Here is a 24900-nt window from a genome sequence, read left to right as displayed (position 1 = left end):
TTTTCCACTGGATCCTGGTACATGTGACTATAAGTAATTACCAAATTTAACTAGATTAGGAATCTTCAGCCTAAAACATCAACATTGCCCGTAATGCCGCTGGACCTATATTGTCTAGATACCTTCATGAAGACATGTGACTGGGAAACAGGCCATTTGGCCCATCGAGTCTGCACTGATTATCAGAATCAGAAGTAGTTCTATTACTGACATATGTAGTGAAATTTGTACATAAAATATATAAAAAGTTGCAATAATAATATACATTATTTTGCTGTGTGTGTGTGTGTGTGTGTTTAAAAAGAGATCAACTCTGCCCAAAACATCAACCACACTTTTCTATAGATGCCACCTGGCCTGCTGAGTTCCAGCATTATGTGTGCATAGTAGCGTTCATGGACCGTTCACAAATCTGATGGCAGAGGGGAAGCTGCTCCTAAAACATTGAGTGTGTGCCTTCTCCCCAATGATAGTAATGAGAACCTGTGAGGTTCCTTAACCACGGACCCTGCCTTTCTGAGGCGCCACCTTTAGAAGATGTCCTCAATATTGGGAAGGGTTGTGCCCGTGATGGAGCTACCTGAGCCTACAACCTTCTGCAGCCTCTTGCAATCCTGTACCAGACCGTCAAGCAGAGAATAGGTGACAAGTCCATTCTCTGTGGACAATTGCTGGAACCTTTGCTGGCACACCAAACCTCCTCAAACTCCGAACGGAATATGATGTGCCTTCTTCATTCATCAGTGTTGTGCCCAGGACAGACCTTCGGAGATGCTGCTCTCCCTTCCTGTTGCTGATCCCCAGATGAGCACTGGGGTGCATTCCTCCAATTTCCAAACTGCAGTAGTGACCCACTACCTCATCCTGTGGGGACAAATAGAGGACACTGTGTGATCCATTGCCACCTCTGGTCCCAGGGAGGGGTGGGAGATAAAAGACAAAGATCGATCCACTGCCCAAATTAGTCCATAGGTTGGGACATAAAGGAGAGTGTGGGCCGCACTGCCCTGCCAGGATCGGGGGGGGGGGGGGATCGATGTGGGACACACAGACCCTGTGTAGTTGGGACAGAACAAGCTGTCTGTCCAGGAGGGAGGACTGGACAATATCAAAGAAAGTTTTGGAGGAAGAGGGAAAGGGGACAGTTGAAGGACAGTATCACTGATAACCAAAGTCTTGCCTGGAAATGGTCTATACACATGGGTCACCTCTCCTAACCTCAGGCAGTCACATGGGACCTGCCTGCCCAACAGGAAAGGCATTTGTAAATTATGCAAAGCAAGATCCCACCATTAACATGACCATTTGAGTTCACATCTCACCAGGCACTGGGGTTGGTAAGGCAGGTATTTTATTACAATCGTGGACTACCACTCACAGACGATGTTATGGAAGACCACGATAACAGCCCACAATAAATCCCCTCTCATCTCAGAGCCATAGCCAATTCACCCGGTCTCATTACTGATCCCAGTTACGAGGGAACGCACTGCAAACAATGATGTAGCAACACTCGGTCACCTTGGAAGGCAGCACTGACACTCAGACAGCACGGTGACCTCACGACCTTGCCACGAAAAGGGTGAGGCTCCTTTAAGAAGCAGAATCCGGTTTAACATCACTGACACAGGCCGTGATTTTTTTGTTTGTTTGTGGCAGCCATGCTTTGTGAAGTAAAAGAAGTTGCAGTAAGAAATATATAAAAGATAGTAATTGGTGCAAAAAGAGAGCAAAATAGTGTTTAGGGTTCAGAAATCTGAGGACAGAGGGGAAAGTGTAAACAATGTTGCTTAGTGAGGTACCCCTAAACAATCAGGCTCCTGAACCGACGTGGATAACTTCATTCATCTCAACAATGAACTGATTTCACAACCTGTGGTCTCATGTTCGAGGACACTACAACTCATTCCCTCACTATTACTTATTGTTTACCAATTCCTGCCGCTGCCCGTAAAGAGTTTGTACATTCTCCCTGTGGCTGCCTGGGCTTCCTCCGGGTGCCCCAGCTGGTCGTTGTAAATTGACCCGTGATTAGGCTGAGATAAATTGGGGGATTGCTGGGAACTGGGTCTTAAAGGGCCAGAAGGGCCGAGTCCATGCTGTATCTCAATAAATAAAATTTATTATTAATTTGCTTTTCCTTTTTGTATTTGCCCAATTCGTTGTCTTTTGCACATTGGCTGTTTGTCCGTCTTTGCCTGGGTGTAGTGTCTCATCGGTTCCATTGTATTTCTTTGTGCTATGGTGAATGTCCGGCACCAACTGAATCTCAGGGTAGTATCTGGTGATATACCTGTAGTTTGAACTTTGAGTTGTGACTGTAGATTTCAGCTGAAGTAGACTCAAGCTGGTAGTCTTCCCTTCAGAGCTGCTCATAAAGAGTCGCCACAAAATACACACATCATTATTATTGGATCTAAGCCCAGATGTTAAAATAACACTATTATACGGAGTCGCCTCCAGTGGAATAGAAACCAAGCCATCAATACAAGTCCATTGTCATCAGCGTCAAAATCCTGAGATACTCTCCCTCTCCCGTCAGCACTGAGGGAATGCTCTCACTGGGAGGACTGTGTTTGCTCGAGAAGGTGATAGCCTCCTTCCCAAGTCACTGACTGTTGGAGAACATGGTGACATCCCTGATCTGCAAACGCTGATGTACTTATCCGGAATGAACAGCAACACAGCTACGTACAGAGACTCTGCTTCTGTGGGCCAGACAGCACAAGGAATGTAAAGAGCATTTGCACTATACATTTATATATTTATTATGAATAATGGTTGCTTTTGAAATATATACAGCTACCCCTCAGCCCATGGTGAGAACTGAATAAGTTATTAATGGTCATTGCTGCTTTTGGGATCTTAAACTGCATAATTTACACCTGCCTTTCCTATTTGGCAGGCAGCTCCGAAAGGACTGCCTGAAGTTAGGAAAAGATGTTCTAAGTGTAGACCCTTTCCAGCCAAGTCCTTAGCTGTTTGGGACAGGGTGGGTCAGTGGGTCCATCACTGTCCTCTCCCCCTCTGGGACAGGGTGGATCAGTGGGTCCCTCACTGTCCTCTCCCCCTCTGGCACAGGGTAGGTCAGTGGGTCCCTCACCGTCCGCTCCCCCTCTGGGACAGGGTGGGTCGGTGGCCTGCACACTGTCATTTCCCCCTCTGGGACAGGGTGGGTTGGTGGGTCCCTCACTGTCCGCTCCCCCTCTGGGACTGGGTGGGTCAGTGGATCACACACTGTCCTCTCTCCCTCTGGGACTGGGTGGGTCAGTGGGTCACACACTGTCCTCTCCCCCTCTGGGACTGGGTGGGTCAGTGGGTCACACACTGTCCTCTCCCCCTCTGGGACTGGGTGGGTCAGTGGGTCACACACTGTCCTCTCTCCCTCTGGGACGGTGGGTCAGTGGCCTGCACACTGTCATCTCCCCCTCTGGGACAGGGTGGGTCAGTGGCCTGCACACTGTCATCTCCCCCTCTGGGACAGGGTGGGTCAGTGGCCTGCACACTGTCCTCTCCCCATCTTCTCTTTCTCCACCCTGGGACGCTATGTTGAAACGCAGCCAAGAAGCGCTTAGTGAAAAAAATTTCAGGCTAGCTCTCAGCATCTTGCACAATAGAGACTCTGTTGAGTTTCAGTCCAGGTTTCTGTTGGCATGGATCCACGAGAGGAAACTGCCTTGGCTTTGATAAAATCCAAAAGTAAAGGAAGATTATAATCTTGGGAATATGAAACAATAATCACTTCCCATGCTTTCAGAGCATGCACTTTCAGCAGCTGTCAAGCGCCTACTTTAGTAATGAAGAGATTGCTGGCTGCCACTCCTTCCCTGATACATAACACTGCAAAGGAAAACTAAATGGTTATACCTTTTCTCAGTGGTAAATAATTATTACTACTCTTCCAGAGCATTAAAACAAACAGATTGACACACACAAAGTACTGAAGGAACTCAGTAAGTCAGGGAGCATATACAGAGGGGAACAAACAATCAACGTTTTGGGCCATGACCCTTTATCGGGATTGGAGACGAAGGGGGAAGTGAAAGGTACAAACTGGCAGGTGATAGGTGCTAGTTAATCTGATACTGATTTGACCCTCTAGCTTTATGATATCCCTCCGAGAGTTATCTAAGAAATTTCATAAGCAAAAGAGTGCAGATGCTAGCAACGCGTGTGCACACACACACACACACACAATCACGCACGCACAGTCACACACACTGCTGCAGAAGTGCAGCTGATGAGGCAGCAAATACAAAGAGGAATAAAAAGTTGCTGTTTTCGGCTGAGACCCTTCATCAGAACCGGAAAAGAAGAAGGGAGAAGTTAGAACAAGGAATTGAGGGGAGTGGAAGGAGTATGAACTGGCAGGTGATGGGGGAAATCAGGTGAAGGGGAAGGAGTATGAATTGGCAGATGATGGGGGAAATCAGGTGAAGGGGAAGGAGTATGAATTGGCAGGTGATGGGGGAAATCAGGTGAAGCGGAAGGAGTACGAATTGGCAGGTGATGGGGGAAATCAGGTGAAGGGGAAGGAGTATGAATTGGCAGGTGATGGGGGAAATCAGGTGAAGGGGAAGGAGTATGAATTGGCAGGTGATGGGGAAATCAGGTGAAGGGGAAGGAGAACGAATTGGCAGGTGATGGGGGAAATCAGGTGAACGGGAAGGTGGGTGAGTGAGGAAGGAGTACGAGCCAGCTTTCCAGCTTCTTCCGAATCTCTTGTGCAAAAGAAACACATTGGGTTACCATAGAGTCGTACGACAATACAGTAGGAATCAGGCCCTTCAGCCCCACTCATCCATACTGACCTTTGTGCCCACCCAAGTTAGTTCCAATTGCCTGTGTTAAGCTCATATCCCACTCAACCATTCCCATTCTTGTACTTAACCAAGGGCCTTTCAATTGTCATTGTATCTGCCACAACCACTTCCTCTGGCACATCGTTCCATATGCACACCACTCTCTGTACAAAGCAGTTGCCTCTCAGGTTTTTTTAATCCTTCCCCTCTCACCTTTAGCCTAAGCCCTCGAGATTTGGTTCCCCATCTCTGGAGAGAAAAACTGTACACTCACCCTATCCATGCTCCTTATAATTTTGAAACACAAGAACAGTACAGTACCTTCAGCCCACGGTGTTATGCTGACCTTTCATCTACTCCTGTCACTCCTGGCTGGGCGTTCCACACTCCCACCATTCTCTGTGTAAAGGACTTAGCTCCGATAGTCACCCTCCCAATCCTTCCTCCAATCACCTCAAAAATTTACCTCCTTACCTTAGCCATTTCTTTCCACTCTACTAGGACTCTTATCATCTTGTACATTGTCACATTCAACCTTCTCTACTCCAAAGGGAAAAGCATTAGCTCACTCAACCTGTCTTCACAAGAGATGTCCTCTAGTCCGGGCACCATACTGATAAATCTCCTATGCACCCTCTCTAAGGATTCCTCATCGGAACTGAACACAATATTCCAAGTGTGATGTAACCAGAGCTTTATGGTTACATTACCAAGGCTGATTAATCCCCTGCCTAATGAAAGATAACACACTATCCCTCTTCCTAAACACCCCATCTACAATTTTAGACACCTCTATAAGATCACCCTACTGTCCGCTAACTTCTAAGGATCAAGCCCTCCCCTGCCCAACCGTTCCCTATAACTCAGGGCCCTCAAGTCCTGGAAATATTTGTCTAAATCTTCTGTGGTCTGTTTCCAGCTTAATGACATCTTTCCTATAATGTGGTGACCAAAACTGTGCACAATATCATTATCACTTTGTCATTATCTCAATACTGTTTCAGACCATAAGACATATGAGCAAAATTAAGCCATTCAGCCTATCGAATCTGCTCTGCCAACTGATTATGGCTGAATTATTATTCCTCTTAACTCCATTCTCCTGCCTTCTTCACATAACCTTTGATACTTTAGTTAGGTAACTATCAACCTCCGCTGTAAATACACCCAATGACTTGACCTCCATCGCCACCTGTGGCAATTAATTCCACAGATTCACCACCTCTGGCTAAAGAAATTCCTCCGCATCTCAGTTCCTAAGGGACATCCTTCTATTCTGAAGCAGTGCCCTCCGGTCTGAGACTCCCCCGAATATTGGAAACATCCTCTCCTTGTTGACTCTATTTAGGCTTTTCAGTATTCGGTAGGCTACAGTGAGATTTACCCCCTCATTCTTCCAGGCTTCAGTGAGTACAGGCCCAGAGCCATCAAACTCTTCTCGCATACAAACTCAGCAGGTCTTTCATTCCTGGGATCATTCTTGTAAATCACCTCTGGAATTTCTCCAATGCCAGCACATCCTTTCCCAGATTCATGCTGTGTCGTGTGATGCAGGCGATCATGATTGTTCTTGGCAAATGTTTCTACTGAAGTGGTTTGCCATTGCCTTCTGGGCGGTGTCTTTACAAGATGGGTGACTGCAGCCATTCTCAATGCTCTTCAGAGATTGCCTGCCTAGCGTCAGTGGTCACATCACCGGGACGGGTGATATGCAGCAGCTGCTCAGACGACCATCCACTACACACTACCACTGCTTCACGAGACTCTGACTGGGGGGAGTGGGGGCTCAACAGGTGCTACACCTTTCCCAAAGGGGACCTGCAGGCTAGCAGAAGAAATGAGTGCTTTATATCTCCTTTGGTCGAGACGTATCTGCATTCTGCCACAAAGCTGCTCACAATACTTTCTGGCTGCTTCAGAGCTGCCTCTACATTATCTGGCACTGACTGTATTTTAAGAAGAGCTACCTTTGCCGTTTTGGATGTAGCATCAGGAATAAAGCAGCTTGTATAGTCCAACGTGCAAAATGCTCACCACCATCCCAACCCATTTCTGATGTTGTGTGTTTTCTTTTAAATCAGTCAGGCGAGTCTCGCCTGCTTCCCTGCGTTAATGTCTCAATGTGACCTCTTAAATCACAAGATTACTGCTACAAATCCTGCTGCACCACCATCAGCACCCATTACAATCAGCTCTGACAGATCCCCAGTAATCCCCCACCACATATCAGTATTCCAGGTCATGGAGAATCTGCAGCAATACCCAATTTACAATGGCTGGATTAGAACCCTGTGCCTACAATCCAGCAATTAACTTATGTTATTCCTGTATGAGATACGTCGGATTAGTGATGACGCCAGGCTTAACTCGTCAAATCCTTCTGGAGTCTCTCATCACTTGTAACTTGGATTTCCGCTGCTCCGTTAACACTCAGCCATGGAAAGGGTGAGCACATTGAACAATGTTTTCTTTGTCAGTCTTCGTTATTTAGAGTTTTACATGAATTCTGTTGTTTTTTTTAGAAATTATTTTCCTGTAAATACCTGCAAGATAATGAACCTCAAGGTGACATATACATACTTTGAAAAATTTATTTTCAACTTCAAGGTTTGAGCAGCTTCTTGGGGGATCAGCATCTTGGGGGAATCTATTCTGGACTCAACATATTATGAAGCTGTACTTAATTAGGAGTTTGAGGAGATTTGATACGCCACCAAAGATGCTAGCAAGTTTCTACAGATGGACCGTGGAGATGGTACAGAGGGGCCAATGCATGGGATTGGAAAAAGCTGCAGAGGGTTGCAGCCGGTTCCATCAGACGCATGAGTCTTCCAAGCTTCGAGGACATCTTCAGAAGGCAGGCATCCATCATTAAAGACCTTCACCACACATCTCATTACTACTCTCAGGAGGAACAGCAGCCTAACAACACAGACGCAACAATTTAGGACAGTCTGTTCCTCTCTGCCATCATATTTCTGAGTGGTCCATGAACACTACCTCATAAATATGCTCTCTTTTTGCACTACTTATGTAGAAGCAGATAGGATGAGCTGAATGGCCTAATTCTGCTCCTATCTCTTATGGTCTTATTGTAACTTAAAGCAATTGTTAAAGGATCAGCACAAGATTGTGGGCTGAAGGGTCTGTACTGTGCTGTAAATGTTTCTATGTTACTGGCTTAAGTTCTTTTTCTGCATCCTAAACAACTCAGTTAAAGTAAGGTATCTGGAAATTAATAACATCACTACACCTCGGGGCAATTCACTGTCCACGGATTGACTACCAAATCCACAACGGAGAACGCACTGCAAAGTGTGGAATGGCTGTAAAAGAGCTTTGGGTGTATTGAATCATTTGTATTGGGCAAACATGCTGGTGTTTCTTTTTACAATGTACCAGTTGGAGACAAGCTAGCAGAAGGGGGTCAGATCAGATAGGACTGGGCTAAGCCTTCCCTTTCCTGCCCAGTTCAGGATGATCAGCTTTGTGCAAGTCCTTTAGTCTGCATCAACAAAGATAACGATTCACTTTAGTTGCCAAATCTACTTTGACTCATACAATGCAATGTGTCGTTTGCATTCAACCAAATCAAGTATTGCACTGGGAGCAGTCCACAAGCATTGCCACACTTCTGGTAAAAACACATCGTGCCTGCAGCTTATTTAGCCCCAATCCTATGACTTTGGAATACGGGCAACAACTGGAGCAGTCGGAGGAAACGGTGCAGTCAATGGGAGAATGCACAAACTCCTTATGGATGGCGGCAGGAATCGAATGCTGATCCCTGGAGCTACAAGACAGTTTCTGTAACTGCTACTCTTCCCTGCTGTCAGTAACGTCTAATAATAGTGTCCCTACAGCTGAAAATTCCTCATCATTAACGTTTCTGCAACTCCCCCATGTCAGCCATAGGGCAGGAAAAATTGGGCCATTACACCCGTGTGACCAATTAATCTACTAACCTGTACCTCTTTGGAATGTGGGAGGAAACTGGAGCACTGGGAGGAAACACACAATCACAGGGAAAAATTACAAACGCCTTACCAATAGCAGTGGGAACCGAATCCAGTTCACTGCCACTGTATTAGCCTTATGCCAATCACGTTGATGTCTATCACTTGCCTGCTTTTAACTCTCTTCCTCACGCACCTCCTTACCCTGTCTTTTGCCCTTTTCCTTTCCAGTCCTGATGACGAGCCCAAGCCTGAAATTTCACCCGTTTATTCCCCTCCATAGATGCTGCCCGAATTGCTGAGTTTCTCCAGCAACCTGTGTGTGTGTGTGTTGCCCAAAGCACTTTGCTGTTCTCCGTGATTCCCCAAATGAAGGGGTTAACATACGAGGAGCATTTGGCAGCTTTGGGCCTGTACTCACTGGAATTTAGAAGAATGTGGGGTGATCTCATTGAAATTTACCAAATGTTGAAAGCATTAGATAGGGTGGATGTGGAGAAGGTGGTCCCTATGGGGGGGGGGGGGTAAATCGCGGGCTAGAAGGAGCAGCCTCAAACTTTGAGGGGCGACCCATTAGGACAGAGGTAAGGAGGAATTTTCAGCCAGAGAACAGAAAATCTGTGAAATGCTCTGCCACAGACTGTGGTGGAGGCAAAGTCAGTGTGTATATTTATGGCAGAATTTGATGGTTTCCTGACTCACTTTCAATGGCTCTTCATCTAATTTACCCACATTTATTGCCTGTTTATTTAATTTATTTATTATTTTTTTCTCTTTTTGTATTTGCAGCTTGTTGTCTTTTGTACTGCGGCTGAACGCCCAGGCTGGTGTGGTCTTTCACTGATTCTAATATGATTTATTGATTATGCCCACAAGGCGATGAACCTCAGGGTTGTATATGCTGACATACATGTAATTTGAAAATGAAATTACTTTGAGCTGCCAGAGAAGTGGTTAAGCAAGAACTATAAGAACGTTTAAAAGTCACTTGGATAAGTACATGGAAAGCTTTCGAGAGATCGGATTTCTGAACTGTCCATGAACCCATGAACAGTATCTCATTGTTTTGCCCTTTTTGCACTAGTTATAACATATATTTTTATTGTAATTTATTATATTTTTATGTAACAAACTTCACGACACATACAAGCCTCATTCCGATTCAGATGCGGGTCAAGCACGGGCAAATGGGACTAGAATTACAATACATTAATAAGTTTACGTGAACATTTATGTTAGTTTAGTTTATGTTTGTCATGGCTGCAGTGTCTTTTTATGCCGCGTCTTTGGACTGCCGCGGAAAAGCAACACGTTTCACACCTTATAAATCAGCGGTTCTGTAATAAATCCCATTCAGAGTCTAATGTTCTGTACTGCTGCAAAAACAAGAGTTTCACAGCGTTTGTCAGCCAGTGCACACATGCCTATGAGAGCAATAAACACGAAACCTGATACTGCCTGACCCGCTGAGTTGCCCCAGATTCCAGCATCTGTAGTCAGGAGTGCTCGCCAGCTTTAGAGCGCCTGGCTCTCTGAGCTTCACGATTCCAGCGCCGCCAGTAAACAACACCGACACGTGTTCTGACTTGCTCTGGCGAATTGCATCTCATGTACAGACACCCCCCAATCCCCTAGCTCCCACCCTCTCGCTCCGCAGAATACAACACAGCTGCTCTTTATAAGAACTGGACCGTTTCCAACACGTTCTCGCCTGCCGCTGTGTGCGTGTACGCGCTCGAACAAAGCACGTCAACTTTTTCCTGGGTCGCTGATTGAGAACGGTTGACATTTGGCGACTCGGCGACGGAGGGTTGTGTCTCGGCAGTCAGTCAGCCGCAATCAGGAAAGAGGCCTCCGACCGAGAGATAGAGACAGGACGGAAAAAAGGGACAGACACAAAGAGAGAACAGAGAGATAAACAGAGCGATAGGCTAAGTTTCGAAAAGAAATAATGGGCTCAAGGGTGAACTGGTGGATGTTATGAAAATGATGACGCGCTTATTTCTGTAAAGTTACTTCAGTTATTTTGACAAAAACAAATTACCTATTATGTGTAAAATGAAAATAAAAATGACCTAACAAAATCCCTTGGGAACAGGCCATGGCTGGCACTAGAATATAATTGATCATCGTATTCATTCTGCCCTACGGCCCCAGTTTCTGTCGCCTACATAAAATAAAATTACATAATAAAATATTATTTATATAAAATAAAATGTACTATTGATAAATTGGTGCTTGCCGCCTGAAAATTTATATTCAGTTACATCTCAGACTGAGATGTGGAATTATTGATTAGTCAGCGTCAAAATTTACGGGAAAAGGCAGGAGAGTGGGGTTGAGAGGGAAAATATATCAGCCGTGATAGAATCGATGGGCTGACTGGCCTGATTTCTCCCGCTGTGTTTTATTGTTAATAATCTAGCATTTACGCACCGTGTCCCTCCTGCCAAAATATTGGTTATAATTTTGCCGTTTAATTCTATCCACGGACTGGTTCGTCTTGTGACGAACCTCAAGCGGTTTTAATAAAATTACAAGACAAACATTCATTGCGGGTTGTTGGTCCTCCGATTTGATTGGACTGCAACTTAACAAAAACGATATCAATCTTATTTTAATTAGATCTATTAACACCGTTAATAACCAGAGAGTCACAGGCCCCGGTGAAGTTCTTGCTCTCTAGTAGCTCTTATTAAAGAGGGATTTTAATAAAAGGCTAACGCGTACACGCTCTCTGTGCTGGCTGATGATTTTCTGACCTGTCCATTTAATCGTTGCTCGCCCCGCGCCGGCTGGCTCGCCACTGGTTATTAAGAAAATGTATTAATAATCTCACACACACACTGCCCACCGTCTCGGGGCTGCTGATAAATCCTATTAACAAGCTGACGCTCACCCACGCTGTGCACAGCTGCGGTCTCAGGGACTGTTCTTTTATTTTGAAAAAGTAAAACCCTGGCACTTACCCTGTGCGCGGTTCCCGCTGTCTCTTACCGGGGCATTACTCCCCTGTGCCCCGGGTTCTCGGAGCACGAAGCCGGTCGGAGGGGAGGGTTTTGCTCGGTATTGCTGCTCTCTAGTAGGTGTTGCCCCTTCCGGCTCGGTATCCTGCTCCAGCGCCGTCCTGATTCCGGCCAGCAAGCGGGGAAAAGTGAGGCGACCCCCGGGATCGGCTACCCGGCGCAGGCAGGGAATGAGACCGGGCGGGAGAGCTGGCTCCCGGCTACTGTCGTCCGGCCAGCCCCTCTCGATGTCGCGCAGTTCGACCGTACCCCCGCTCTGTTGCTCCAAAATGTCGAATAGAGTCCGCAGATTGAAGAGGAAAGTCCGAGGCGGAGACCGGGGCTGCTGCTGCCTCTTATCCCGGGGAAGATGCTCCACCAGTCGGCTCAGCTCTGGAGATGCCATCCGGTCTCGGCCAGCGCATAATCCCGAGATGGGCCCCGGTGAGAGACAGTCGAACTGTGTGTTCTGCCAAGCTTCGGGGCTCATTAAAGCAGAGACTCATCAACGCGAACTGCAGCCCGATTCACTCTGTCCCACCCACTGCCGCCGCTGCAAGAGGTCAATTTCATTCAAACGGAGCAACCCTCGGCCTCCACTGAGAGTTAGAGAGAAACTTAATACATTATCCGGCTATTCTAAAACCCCAATGATTCGGCATCCGGCTCAGATGAAATTGAATTGAATTGGTTTATTATTGTAACGTGTACAGTGAAAAGCTTGTCTTGCATTACTGTATTGCACATTGCACTGAGGGAGAACAAGGTAAAACAATAACATAATGCAGAAATAAGTTTAACAGCTACAGGGAAAGCACAGTTTCACCACGCTGTGGCTGAAGAAATCCTTCCTGACTTCTAAATGGATGCCCTTCTGTTCTGATACAGTACAATGCCCTCTGGTCCGTGACTCCCCAGTTACAGGAAACATCACTCTCCTCGAGATAGGCCTTTCAATATTTGACAAGTTTCACTGAGACTACCCCCCCCCCATTCTTCTAAACTCCAGCAGAACAGGCGCAGAGACATCAAACGTTCCCTGTAGGTTAACCCTATCCGCTCTCTCTCTCTCCGAGACACCGGGACTCTCTCTCTCTCCGAGACACCGGGACCCTCTCTCTCCGAGACACCTGGACTCTCTCCGAGAGACTAGGACTCTCTCCGATGCGAGCACATCCTTTTGTAAATATGGAGCCCAGAACCGCTCACAATACAAACTTGATCTGACCAATGCCTAATAAATCCTCGACATTACATCCTTGCGTTTATATTCTATTACAGTATATCTACTATAATTGCTTACATATTCTGGTCCTCACAAAATGAGTGCTAGCATTGCATTTGCCTTCCTTACAGCTGACTCAGCCTGCAAGTTAACCTTCAGGAAATCCTGCACTATGTCCCTTTGCAGCTCAGATTTCTGAATCCACTCTGTACATAGAAAATAGTCTACACCTTTATTCCTTCTACCGAAGTGCATGACCATACACCTCCCTACATTGCCCATTCTCCTAATCAGTCCAAGTCATTCTGCAGGCTCCCTGCTTCGTCAGCACTGCCTGCCCCTTCACCAGCCTTTAACCAAAACTGTACACAATAAACGAGTTGGAGGTACCTATAAGGAATAACCCCAGAAACTGGCCAAATTGATCCAATCACAACTATGAGGATGTGGATTAACAGAATGTTAATGTATTCATCTTTCAGTCATTACTTCTCTCGGGGGCAGTGGATTTGTGCCATGAGAAGAACTTCAACATCATGCATTTGTTCAAAAACTCTTTTTATGGCAGTGTGCTTGTGCAGACATAAAATTAATAAGATTATACAAGAACATAAGAAATAGGGGCAGGTGTCGGCCATCTGGCCCGTCGAGCCTGCCCCCACCATTCAATAAGATCGTGCCTGATCTGACCATGGACTCATCCCCACCTACTGGCCTTTTCCCCATAACCTTTAATTCCCCAGCTATGCAAACATCTATCCAACCTTGTCTTAAATATATTTACTGAGGTAGCCTCCACTGCTTCACTGGGCAGAGAATTCCACAGATTCACCACCCTCTGGGAAAAGCAGTTCCTCCTCATCTTCATCCTAAATCTACTCCCCTGAATCTTGAATCCATGTCCCCTAGTTCTAGTCTCACCTACCAAAGGAACTGATAGCGGCAGCACAGTAGCAAAGTGCTCAGTACAATGCCTTTCGGTGCCAGCAATCTGCAGTCGGGTTTGAATTCCTGTCGCTGTTTGCATGTTCTCCCCACGACCGCTTGGGTTTTCTCAGGGTGATTCAGTTTGATACACATTCCAGACACAAGGGTTAACAAGTTGTGGACATGCTGTTTTGAAGGACAGAAACACTTCTGGGCTGCCATCAGCTAATGGTCAGACTACACTGGCTTTTGATGTAAATGGCACATTTCACTGTTTGTTTCTATGTTTGGATGCACATGGGACAATCTTAGACCTTTGGACTCAGAGGAGTGGAACTTGAGACTTGGCAGCAATAGCAGAAAACATTTCTCCATCGTGGAGGTATCTAAAGCTAGGGGGCATGGATTTAGGGTAAGAGGTATGAGGTCTTGGAATTAAGTTCAAGAGTCGAGAGGTAATGTCAGACCACACTTAGAATTTTGAGTTCAGTCATAGCTGCCTTATTATAGGAAGAATGTGGAAACTTCATTGAATTGAATTGACTTATTACTTGCATCCTTCAAATACATGAGGAGTAAAAATCTTTACATTACGTCTCTGTCCAAATGTGCGATTTATAGTAATTTATATTAAATAGTATGTACAACAGGATAGTCAATATAACATAGAAATACAGTCTGATGGCCTGATGGAAGAAGCTGTCCCAGAGCCTGTTGGTCCTGGCTTTTATGCTGTGGTACCGTTTCCCAGATGGTAGCAGCTGAACAGTTTAGGTCGAGGTGATTCAGGACCCAGTGATCCTTCGGGCGGATGCTGCCTGGATTAAAGAGCATGTCTTGAGAGGAAAGGTTGAGCCAGCTAGAGCTTTTCTCTTTGGAGAGAAGGAGGATGAGAGACAACTTGATGAAGGTGTTGATAGGAAGCATAGGCAGCGCGGAGAGCCAGTGCATTTTCCCAAGGTGGAAATAATACAGGAGGGCAGAATTCTAAGGTGATGAGAGGAGAGTATAGGAGGAACGTCAGACGTAGATCCTCCACCCCCCCCCCAAACACACATACACACACACAAACACACACACACATTTAAGAAACTCTTAGATAGGCACATGGAGGAAAGAAAAACTGGAGAGTTACATGGGAGGGAAGGGTTAGATTAATCTTGAGGCAAGGTAAAAGATCAGCAATACAGCCAAAGAGCTGTACTGTGCTGTACTGCTCTATGTTCTACAGTACTGTGCACAAGTCTGAGGGACATTTATATTTTTAGATAATATTATTTAATAGCTAGGGGCCCAAGAATTTTGCCCAGTATGTTGTAACGTTTACCAATAGTACACAAAGTTAAGATTCACAAATACTGCTGTTTCAAGGTCGAATACGGAAAGGTTGGAGATAGATGTATTTCCAACGTGTGCATCAAATCAAATCAGAATTAAGTCAAAGTAAATGATACAAAGACCAGCTTACAGTACAATGCAAGAATATTAGGCACCCTAGCTATACTGTATATATGTGCCCAAGACTTTTGCACAGCACTGTATGTTCTAAATGTATATTTGGGTGTGTGGAGTCTAGGGAACAATGCCTTCACACAGAGGATGGTTGGAATTTTGAAAACACTGCCTGAGGGACAGTGGATGCAGAGACTCTCATAGCATTTAAGAAATATCTGGGTGGGAATTTGCATCACACCGACACGTAGAGACCCACAGAATTGTTGGAGGTGGATTGGGCATGTGATGAGAAGACAGGCCAACTCCATCGTCAAGACAGCACTTCCTTGGGCCCTTGAAGGGTGGAGGAAACAGGGGAGGCCAAAGAGCTGGTACTGTAGAGGCAGAGATGAACCACACCTGGGGCACAATAGAGAAAATGGCCAAGGACAGACAGAGATGGAGGACCTTCATTGCTGCCCTAAACACCAGCAGCTTAACAGGCAGAGCCTTAGAAACCCACAGACTAAGGGCCTGTGGAGTATATGGGGCTCTACACTGTCTCTGTGCTGTGTGGCTCTATGAGAAGCTAATCAGCATCTTCAGGAGAAATATCTGGGACAACACCTCCAGGGCCCTTATTGAGAGAGTGTTGTACTGTTGGAAACACCAGTACCCGACATGATTTCTACGTAGATAGATAGAAAGGATTCCACTGATACTGCGAATGCGTTGAATCTCTACCTGGCTTGTCTCCAGTCACAGAGAGGGAGAGGACAGTGTGTGACATGGTGTCCGAGAGGGAGAGGACAGTGTGTGACTTCTCCCCCACCCAGTCCCAAAAGAAAATGGGACAGAGTCAAATACACATTCTCCCCTGGGTTATGTGCACTAATGCCAGCTGTGTGATGTCTGAACTGACTGGTGTGTTCAATATTTACTCAGCAAGCCAGCCAAATGTGTCGGCCACTTGCAAAATCAATGGTTCACAATTAGTCATGGAGAAAAAAGACAGTGAGGTTAAGCATGACCTGGAGCCTCATCTTCAAACAACAAACAGATTCCTGTTCTGCTTCATGTAAAGCCTCCTGTTTATCATCTGGAATAGAGCATCAGAACGAGAGACCCGAGATACCAACAACTGCAAAGATGCAACTTAATTTTAAGCCACACCTTAAGAAACATGTCCTAGGTATCTTAGGTGTGACCACAAAACCTATGACCTCGAAGAGGTCCCCAGTCTTGTCGTGGTTTGGAGGCTTGCGTGCCTCAGAGACCCGCAGAGCTGGAGTCAGGACTTTATGCTTTGGCTCTCGGTTGGGTCACCCATGCCAGAGTGGTCCACCGGTCCTCCAGCTCAGGGCTAACAGCTCCAAATGGTCAAACAAACTTGTTACAGTGGGAGGTGCCTGGAACGTGAAGCAGATATGATAGCGGCTGTCAGAGAGACTTGCATCTTCAGTGAAGGAGTGGTTTGAGAGACTGGTGTTGAAGCACATCAGCTCCTGTCTAAACAGTGACTTGGGTCCACTCCAATTTGCCTACCGTAGCAACAGGTCTACAGCAGATGCAATCTCATTGGCTCTTCAAACAACCCTGAAACATCCAGAGAGCAAAGATGCAACATCAGGACGCTCTTTATCGATTACAGCTCAGCATTGAATACCACTATCTCTTCAAAACTAATCAGTAAGATCTGGGCCTCATGACCCCCTTGTGCAAATGGATTCTGGATTTCCTCACTTCAGCAGAGGGAAACCAAAGGTCCAAGACCCAGTAATCATCGGAGGATCAGAGGTGGAGACAATCGGTAACTTTAAATTCCTGGGTGTGACTATCTCAGAGGGCCTGCCCTGGAACCACCATATAAATATAATTGTGAAGGAAGCACGACAGCTCCTCTACTTCCTCAGGAATCTGCAGAGACTCAGCGTGTCATCAGAAACATCGGCAGACTTCCACCGATCTGTGGATGTAAGTGCGCAGACTGGCTGCATTACAGTCTGGTATGGGAACACCAATGCCTTTTGAGTAGGTTTGGCCCAGTACACCATGGGTAACGCCCTCCCTATCATTGAGCACATCTACATGAAAGTTGCTGTAGGAAATCAGCATCCGTTATCAAAGATTCTCACCACCCAGGCCATGCTCTTTCCTCGCTGCTGCCATCAGGTAGAAGGTACAAGTGCCTCAGGACTCACACCACCAGGTTCAGGAACAGTTATTGCCCCTCAATCATCAGGCTCTTGAACAACAGGGGATAACTATACTCATTTAAGGACTCTTTTATCTTGTGATCTCATGCTCATTATTTCTTGTTATTTGTTTATATTTGCACTTCCACAGTTTCTTTGATTGATCCTGTTTACAATTGCTGTTTGATAGATTTGATTAGTCTGTCTGCAGAAAGGAATCTCAGGGTTGTATGTGGGGACATGTATGTACTCTGATAATAAATTTCACTTTGACTTTGGCTGTGACTAAAGAAGTACTTCCTTATCTCTTTTCTACAGGGACATCCCTCAGTTCTAAGGCTGTGCCCTCCGGTCCTTGACTCACCCAATTTTGGAAACTTCCTCTCCACATCCAGTCTATCTAGGCCTTTTAGTATTTGATAGGTTTCAATGAGATCACCCCCCCCCCCCCGCCCCCTATTCTTCTAAACTCCAGTAAGTCAGGCCCAGAGCTAGCAAAGACTCCACATACATTAACTCCTTCATTCCTGGGACCATTCATGTGAATCTCTTCTGGATTCTTTTCAATGCTAGCACATCCTTTCTTGGTCACGGGCCCATGACTGCTCACAATACTCCAAGTGCGATCTGGCAAATATCTTCTAAAGCTGCAGCATTACATCCTTGCTTTTCATGTGAGGGCAGGAGATTCATTGTAGCACCACGTTTGATGCAGATACACTGGTCCGAATGATGCGTTCCTCTCCTGTACATTTCTATGTTCAATCAAATTCCGTTTCATTTCTCTGACAAACCCAGCCTGCCTAACCCTTACTCATGAGAGAAACTTCCTATGTCAGCCACCTCTTCCATAACTTCTTCCTGAACTGCTCCAAGCACATGAACTTTAAATAAGACACCAATATTCAACACAGAACTGCAGCTCTGATTTAATCAGCATTCCTATATAATTAAGCTATAATCTCCTTACCTTTCCCACAGCAGTAGAAGCTGACACTGAGATACAAAGGCTGTTATTAGAGTTCCTGAAGGCACTATCAAGACTTTCAGGAGTGGCGGAAGGTGTGGAGGGAGAGAGGCAACAGAAGCAACTCCCGAGAGTGCAACCTCAGTCTGTGCTGACACAATCAACAAACAGAGGACAAAGAACAAGGCAGAATGGACTCAGAACAGAGAAGCCTCTGGGCAAGAGGAGGTGATAGAGACAGAGAGGGATAAAGCCTCTTTGCATATTTAACAACCAGCTTTAAGATGCAAACTTGAAGTTTCCTAATAATTGATAGTCATACAACCACACAGCACAAAAATCCATCTAGTCTATGCCAAAAATTTGTTCTACCTCATCCCATCAACCTGCACCTGCACCATAGCCCTCCATACATGTACTAATTTAAATTTTTCTTAAATGTAGTAACCAAACCTGTATCCACCACTTCAAGTTTAATTGACATGCATTCTGCTCATCCCACCCTCTCACACGTATCACAAGGAAATAGAAAGAATAGAACTCAAACAGTTTTGCTGAATGAAAGCGATTAAAGGCTCCACATTTACCCAAGTTCTCAACTTCAGGTGGTGGTTACTGATTCACCCACTCTATGTGTATGCTTGCGGCTAATGGGTGGGAACTTGACAAGCCCACGATTAAATACTGACTGTCCATCTTATACTGTAAATCGTGCGTGTGTGTGTGACCACATGTGCGTGCTTGCATCTATGTGCATGTGTCTGTCTGCACATAAAAGGCTGGAAACAGTCAGCAGGTCAGGCAGCATCTGTAGGGACAGAAAAACAGTTAATACTTCAGGTCAAAGCCTTTCCATCAGAATTGGGAAAGAGAGAAAACAAAACACAATAATGTACTAATAAACCCACTTGTTTTCTCTCTTTTTCAGTTCTGATGAACGGCTAACCTGAGATATTTCTCTCTGCCGATGCTGCCCAACCTGCAGCGCGCTTGCAAAGTTTTGTCTTATTTCAGATTTCCATCATCTGTTTTGATTTTCATTTACATTATTTGCTGCTTGTGGACTCACTGTCTCACCAACTGAAATGAAATAACATGAGGAAGGATGAACTGCCAAGGAAGTGGATGAGAAATAGGACCTGAATTTTCTCCTGTATGCCTTGTCAGCTGAAATGAATGACTCAGTGAGCACACGGACGGACTGCTGGAGTTGGGCATAATGACACAGTTCCATAAAAAATGTGAAGAGGGACTACTCTGCAAAGTTTTGGTCTCCTGTAACAAGGAAAGATGTTATTAAATTAGAAATAATACAGAGAAAAATCACCAGGATGGTGCCTGGACTTGGTGACAAGGAGAGTTTGCACAGACAGGACTTCATTCCCTGGAAGATAGGGGATTGAGGGGAGACCTGATTGAGGTAGAAGGATTATGAGGGGCACAGACAGGATTAAAGCACATGGTTTTTTTTCGCATGGAGAATATTGAAAACAAGAGCCTATAGGTTTAAGATTAGAGGTAATACCTTTAAATGGGACATCAGGGCAGCTTCCTCGCACAAAGGGAATTTGAAATGAGCTGGCAGACAGCGTGGTTGAGGCGGGCGCATTAGTAACATTTAAAAGCTCCCTAGATAAGTACGTGGATAGGAGAGGTTAACAGGCGTGATGGGACTGGCTCACTGAGCAGCACAGTCAGGATGGATGAGTTAGGCTGAAGGGCCTGTAACCTGCTATATGACTATGAGTCTTCAATAGCTGTCAGGACACTGGGTACAGCTGGAGGTTCGACCCGCATCACGGGCCACATCAATAGGCAGTACGACATTGTCGCTGGCCACATCAATAGGCAGTACGACATTGCCACCTGGTGGCCAGAGTGTGTTACAACCCAGGCTCAAATTGGCTTTCACTGCTAACTATGAGCCATACGACCATATCTTCTTCCGTACAGTACTGTACAGACGTCTTAACCACACACACACACACACACACACACACACACACACACACACACACACACACACACACACACACACACACTATATATGTGCAGTACTGTGCGAAAGTCTTAGGCACATGTGTACATACACATGTAGTTAGGGAGTATCTGGGTGTACCTGCACTTCTGATGCACTGAATAATCAGAAACTTATCAACTTCCACTTTAAATACAGTCAATGAGTTGGCCTCAACGGCTGCCTGTGGCAATGAATTCCACCGAAATTCCTCCTCACCTCTGTTCTAAAAGGACGTCCTTCTATTCTGTAGCTGTGCCCTCTGATCCTAGACTCACACACTATAGGAAATGTCATCTCCACATCCACTCTATCTGGTCTTTCAATATTTGATAGATTTCAATAAGAACCCCTCCCATTCTTCCAAACTCCAGTGAGTACAAACCCAGAGCCATCAAGCACTGCTCATGCGTTAACCCTTTCAATCCCAGGGCCATTCTTGGAAACCCCCTCTCCAATGCCGGCACAACCTTTCTTCACAAAACTGCTCTCAATGCTCAATCAAGTGTGGTCTGGCCTATGGCTTATGATTTCATCCTGGTCTAGACTAAATCCTTTGTACTCTTTTAACTCATCCAAATTATTTTTCTAAAACGTATGTATAATTTATGTTCTATGTGGTGTCTGTGATGCAGAGGTAAACAAGTTTTTCATTGAGAGTAACCCTGTGGCTGTCCCACTTAACAATAAGTACACCTACTTGAGTACTGTTGTGGGGAAGATGGTCTACCTGGGGGAAGCAACAGTGGTCATGCCTCTGGCACAGAGTTTGCTCCTGTGGCTCAGAAGGGTAGGGAAAGGAGGAAGAAGGCAGCAGTGAAAGGGGACTCTATAGTCAGGGGGTCAGACAGGCAATTCTGTGGATACAGGAAACAAACACCTCCCAAGTGCCAGAGTCCAGGATGTTTCTGATCAGGTCCAAGATATTCTGAAGTGGGAAGGAGAACAGCCAGAGGTTGTGGCACATATTGGTACCAATGACATAGGCAGGAAAAGGAACGAGATCCTGAAAACAGACTACGGGGAGTTAGGAAGGAAGCTGAGAAGCAGGACTTCAAAGGTAGTAATCTCGAGATACAGTGAGTATAGGAATAGAATGAGGTGGAGGATAAATGCGAGGCTGAGGGATTGGAGCAGGGGACAGGGATTTAGGTTTCTGGATCATTGGGACCTCTTTTGGGGCAGGTGTGACCTGTACAAAAAGGACAGATTGCACTTAAATCCCAGGGGACCAATACCTTGGCGGGGAGGATTGGGGAGAATTCAAACCAGAATTGCTGCGGGGTGGGAACTGAACTGAAGGGATGGAGGAAGAGGAGGTTGGTTCACAAACAGAGAAAGCTCGGAGACAGTGTGAGAGGGAGGATAGGTAGGTGATAGAGAAGGGATGCACTCAGACCAATGGTTTGAGATATATATATTCCAATACAAGGAGTATGATGAACAAAGTGGATGAGTGTGGATCAGTACTTGAAGCTATGATGTTGTGGCCATTACAGAGACTTGGATGGCTCAGGGGCTGGAATGGTTACTTAAAGTGCCAGGCTTTAGATGTTTCAGAAGGGATGGGGGGGGGGAGGCAAAAGAGATGGGGGTGTGGCCTTGTTCATCAGAGATAGTGTCACAGCTGCAAAAAAGGAGGAAGTTGTGGAGCGATTGTCTACCGAGTCTCTGTGGGTGTAAATTAAGAACAGGAAGGGATCAATAACTCTACTGGGTGTTTTATTATAGACCACCCAATAGTAACAGGGACATCGAGGAGCAAATAGGAAGACAGATTTTGGAAAGGTGTAATATAACAGGGTTGTTGTGGTGGGAGTTTTAATTTTCCAAATATCGATTGGTATCTCCCTAGAGTGAGGGGTTTAGATGGGGTGGAGTTTGTTAGGTGTGTTCAGGAAGGTTTCTTGACACAGTATGTAGATATGCCTACAAGAGGAGTGACTGTACTTGATCTGGTATTGGGAAATGAACCTGGTCAGGTGTCAGATCTCTCAGTGGGAGAGCATTTTGGAGATAGTGATCACAATTCTATCTCCTTTAACAGAGCATTGAAGAGGGTTAGGAACAGACAAGTTAGGAAAGTGTTTAATTGGAATAAGTGGAAATATGAGGCTATCAGGCAGGAAATTGGAAGCATAAACTGGAAACAGATAGAAAACAGATTGGAAACAGAACCCCAAGTATGTGAAGAGCAAGAGGATAAGATAAGAGAGGATAGGACCAATCAAGCATGACAGTGGAAAAGTGTGTATGGAAATGGAGGTGATAGCAGAGCTACTTAATGAATGTTGTATTCACTATGGAAAAGGATCTTGGTGATTGTAGTGATGACTTGCAACAGACTGAAAAGCTTGAGCATGTAGATATTGTGAAAGAGGATGTGCTGGAGCTTTTGGAAAGCATCAAGTTGGATAAGTCTCAGGACTGAACGAGATGTACCTCAGGCTATCATGGGAGGTGAGGGAGGAGATTGCTGAGCCTCTGGCGGTGATCCTAGCATCATCAATGAGGGCTGGAGAGGCTCCAGAGGTTTGGAGGGTTGCGGATGTTGTTCCCTTATTCAAGAAAGGGAGTAGAGATAGCCCAGGAAATTATAGACTAGTCTAGTGAGTCTTACCTCAGTGGCAGTTAAGTTGATGGAGAAGATCCTGAGAGGCAGGATTATGAACATTTGGAGAGGCATAACATAATTAGGAATAGTCAGCATGGCTTTGTCAAAGGCAGGTTGTGCCTTCTGGGCCTGATTGAATTTTTTGAGTATGTGACTGTACACATTGATGAAGGTAGAGCCATAGATGTAGTGTATATGGATTTCAGCAAGGCATTTGACAAGATACCCCTTGCAGGACTTATTGAGAAAGTAAGGAGGCATGGGATCCAAGGGGACATTGCTTTGTGGATCCAGAACTGGCTTGCCCACAGAAGGCAAAGAGTGGTTGTAGACGGGTCATGTTCTGCATGGAGGTCGGTGACCAGTGGTGTGCCTCAGGGATCTGTTCTGGGACCCCTAACCCTTCATGATTTTTGTAAATGACCTGGATGAGGAAGTGGAGGGATGGGTTAGTAAATTTGCTGATGACACAGAGGTTGGAGGTGTTGTGGATAGTGTGGAGGGCTGTCAGAGGTTACAATGGGACATTGACAGGATGCAAAACTGGGCTGAGAAGTGGCAGATGGAGTTCAACCCAGATAAGTGTGAAGTGGTCCATTTTGGTAGGTCAAATATGATGGCAGAACATAGTATTAATGGTAAGAATCTTGGGTGTGTGGAGAATCAGAGGGGGTCCAAGTCCATAGGACACTCAAAGCTGCTGCACAGTTTGGCTCTGTGGTTAAGATGGCATACAGTGCATTGGCCTTCATGATCCAAGGGTTTGATTTAGGAGCTGAGAGGTAATGTTGCACCATTTGGAGTACTGTGCTCTGTTCTGTTTGCCTCACTGCAGGAAGGAAGTGGAAACCATAGAAAGGGGGCAGAGGAGATTTACAAGGATGTTGCCTGGATTGGGGACATACCTTATGAGAATAGGTTGAGTGTACTCGGCCTTTTCTCCTTGGAGCGAAAGAGGATGAGAGGAGACCTGATAGAGGTGAATAGGTGATGAGAGGTATTGATCGTTGTGGACAGTCAGAGGCTTTTTCCCTGGGCTGAAATGGCTAGCACAAGAGTGCACAGTTTTAAGGTGCTTGGAAGTAGGTACAGAGGAGATGTCACGGATAGGTTATTTTTACTCAGAGGTGAGAGCGTGGAATGGGCTGCCGGCGACGGTGGTGGACGTGGATCCGGTAGGGTTGTTTAAGAGATTCCTGGACAGGTACATGGAGCTCAGAAAAATAGAGGGCTATGAGTAACCCTAGGTAATTTCTAAGGTAGGGACATGTTCGGCACAGCTTTGTGGGCCGAAGGGCCTGTATTGTGCTGTAGGTTTTCTGTGTTCCTAATGCAGCTGTACTTCAGTGCACGTTTGCACACGACAATAAAATCGATTTGGCTTGGACTGCGAATACGTTGAAACACCGAGGTAACTTAAACCGTCTGTTCAGTGACTTAATATCTGAAGCCCGGCCACCCATTATCATGATTAGTGGGGGTACAAATATTCTCGAGTATGAGCAGAGACCCTGCTTGTATTTTTAATGGTGTTCATTAATCTCACTCGCAGATGTTGTTCTTGCTGATCGCTTCCGTCCCTTCCAAGGCGGCTTGTTCGGCCAGTTCCCAAAGCTGGGGGAAGCAGACTGCATTCTGAATCCCTCGAGGTGAAATGGCATGACTTTTTATGTAACGGATCACACGGGAAACCTCTGAAGTGATGCGCAGGGAGATGTGGCAATGGACAGCCTGCTGGAGGATGCTGGTTGTCGACCC

General features: G+C 45.7%; 2 protein-coding genes across 2 annotated transcripts in view; one reads left to right on the top strand and one right to left on the bottom strand.

Annotated features, from left to right (window-relative positions):
- The window catches only part of LOC132394604 (suppressor APC domain-containing protein 2-like), a 37578-nt gene extending 24980 nt beyond the window's left edge, over window positions 1-12598 (bottom strand). Inside the window, exon 1 of the mRNA XM_059970942.1 lies at window positions 11728-12598. Within this exon, the coding sequence (XP_059826925.1) occupies window positions 11728-12253 (526 nt within the window). The 5' untranslated portion in view covers window positions 12254-12598. The remainder of the gene's footprint in view (window positions 1-11727) is intronic.
- Window positions 1-24900, top strand: part of LOC132394603 (uncharacterized) — a 207577-nt gene that overhangs the window by 7135 nt on the left and 175542 nt on the right. The gene's annotated exons all lie outside the window — the stretch shown is intronic.

Source organism: Hypanus sabinus, chromosome 5 (assembly GCF_030144855.1).
Source record: "Hypanus sabinus isolate sHypSab1 chromosome 5, sHypSab1.hap1, whole genome shotgun sequence".
In the NCBI taxonomy this organism is placed as follows: Eukaryota; Metazoa; Chordata; class Chondrichthyes; order Myliobatiformes; family Dasyatidae; genus Hypanus; species Hypanus sabinus.
This window is presented reverse-complemented; position numbering and strand designations above follow the sequence as displayed.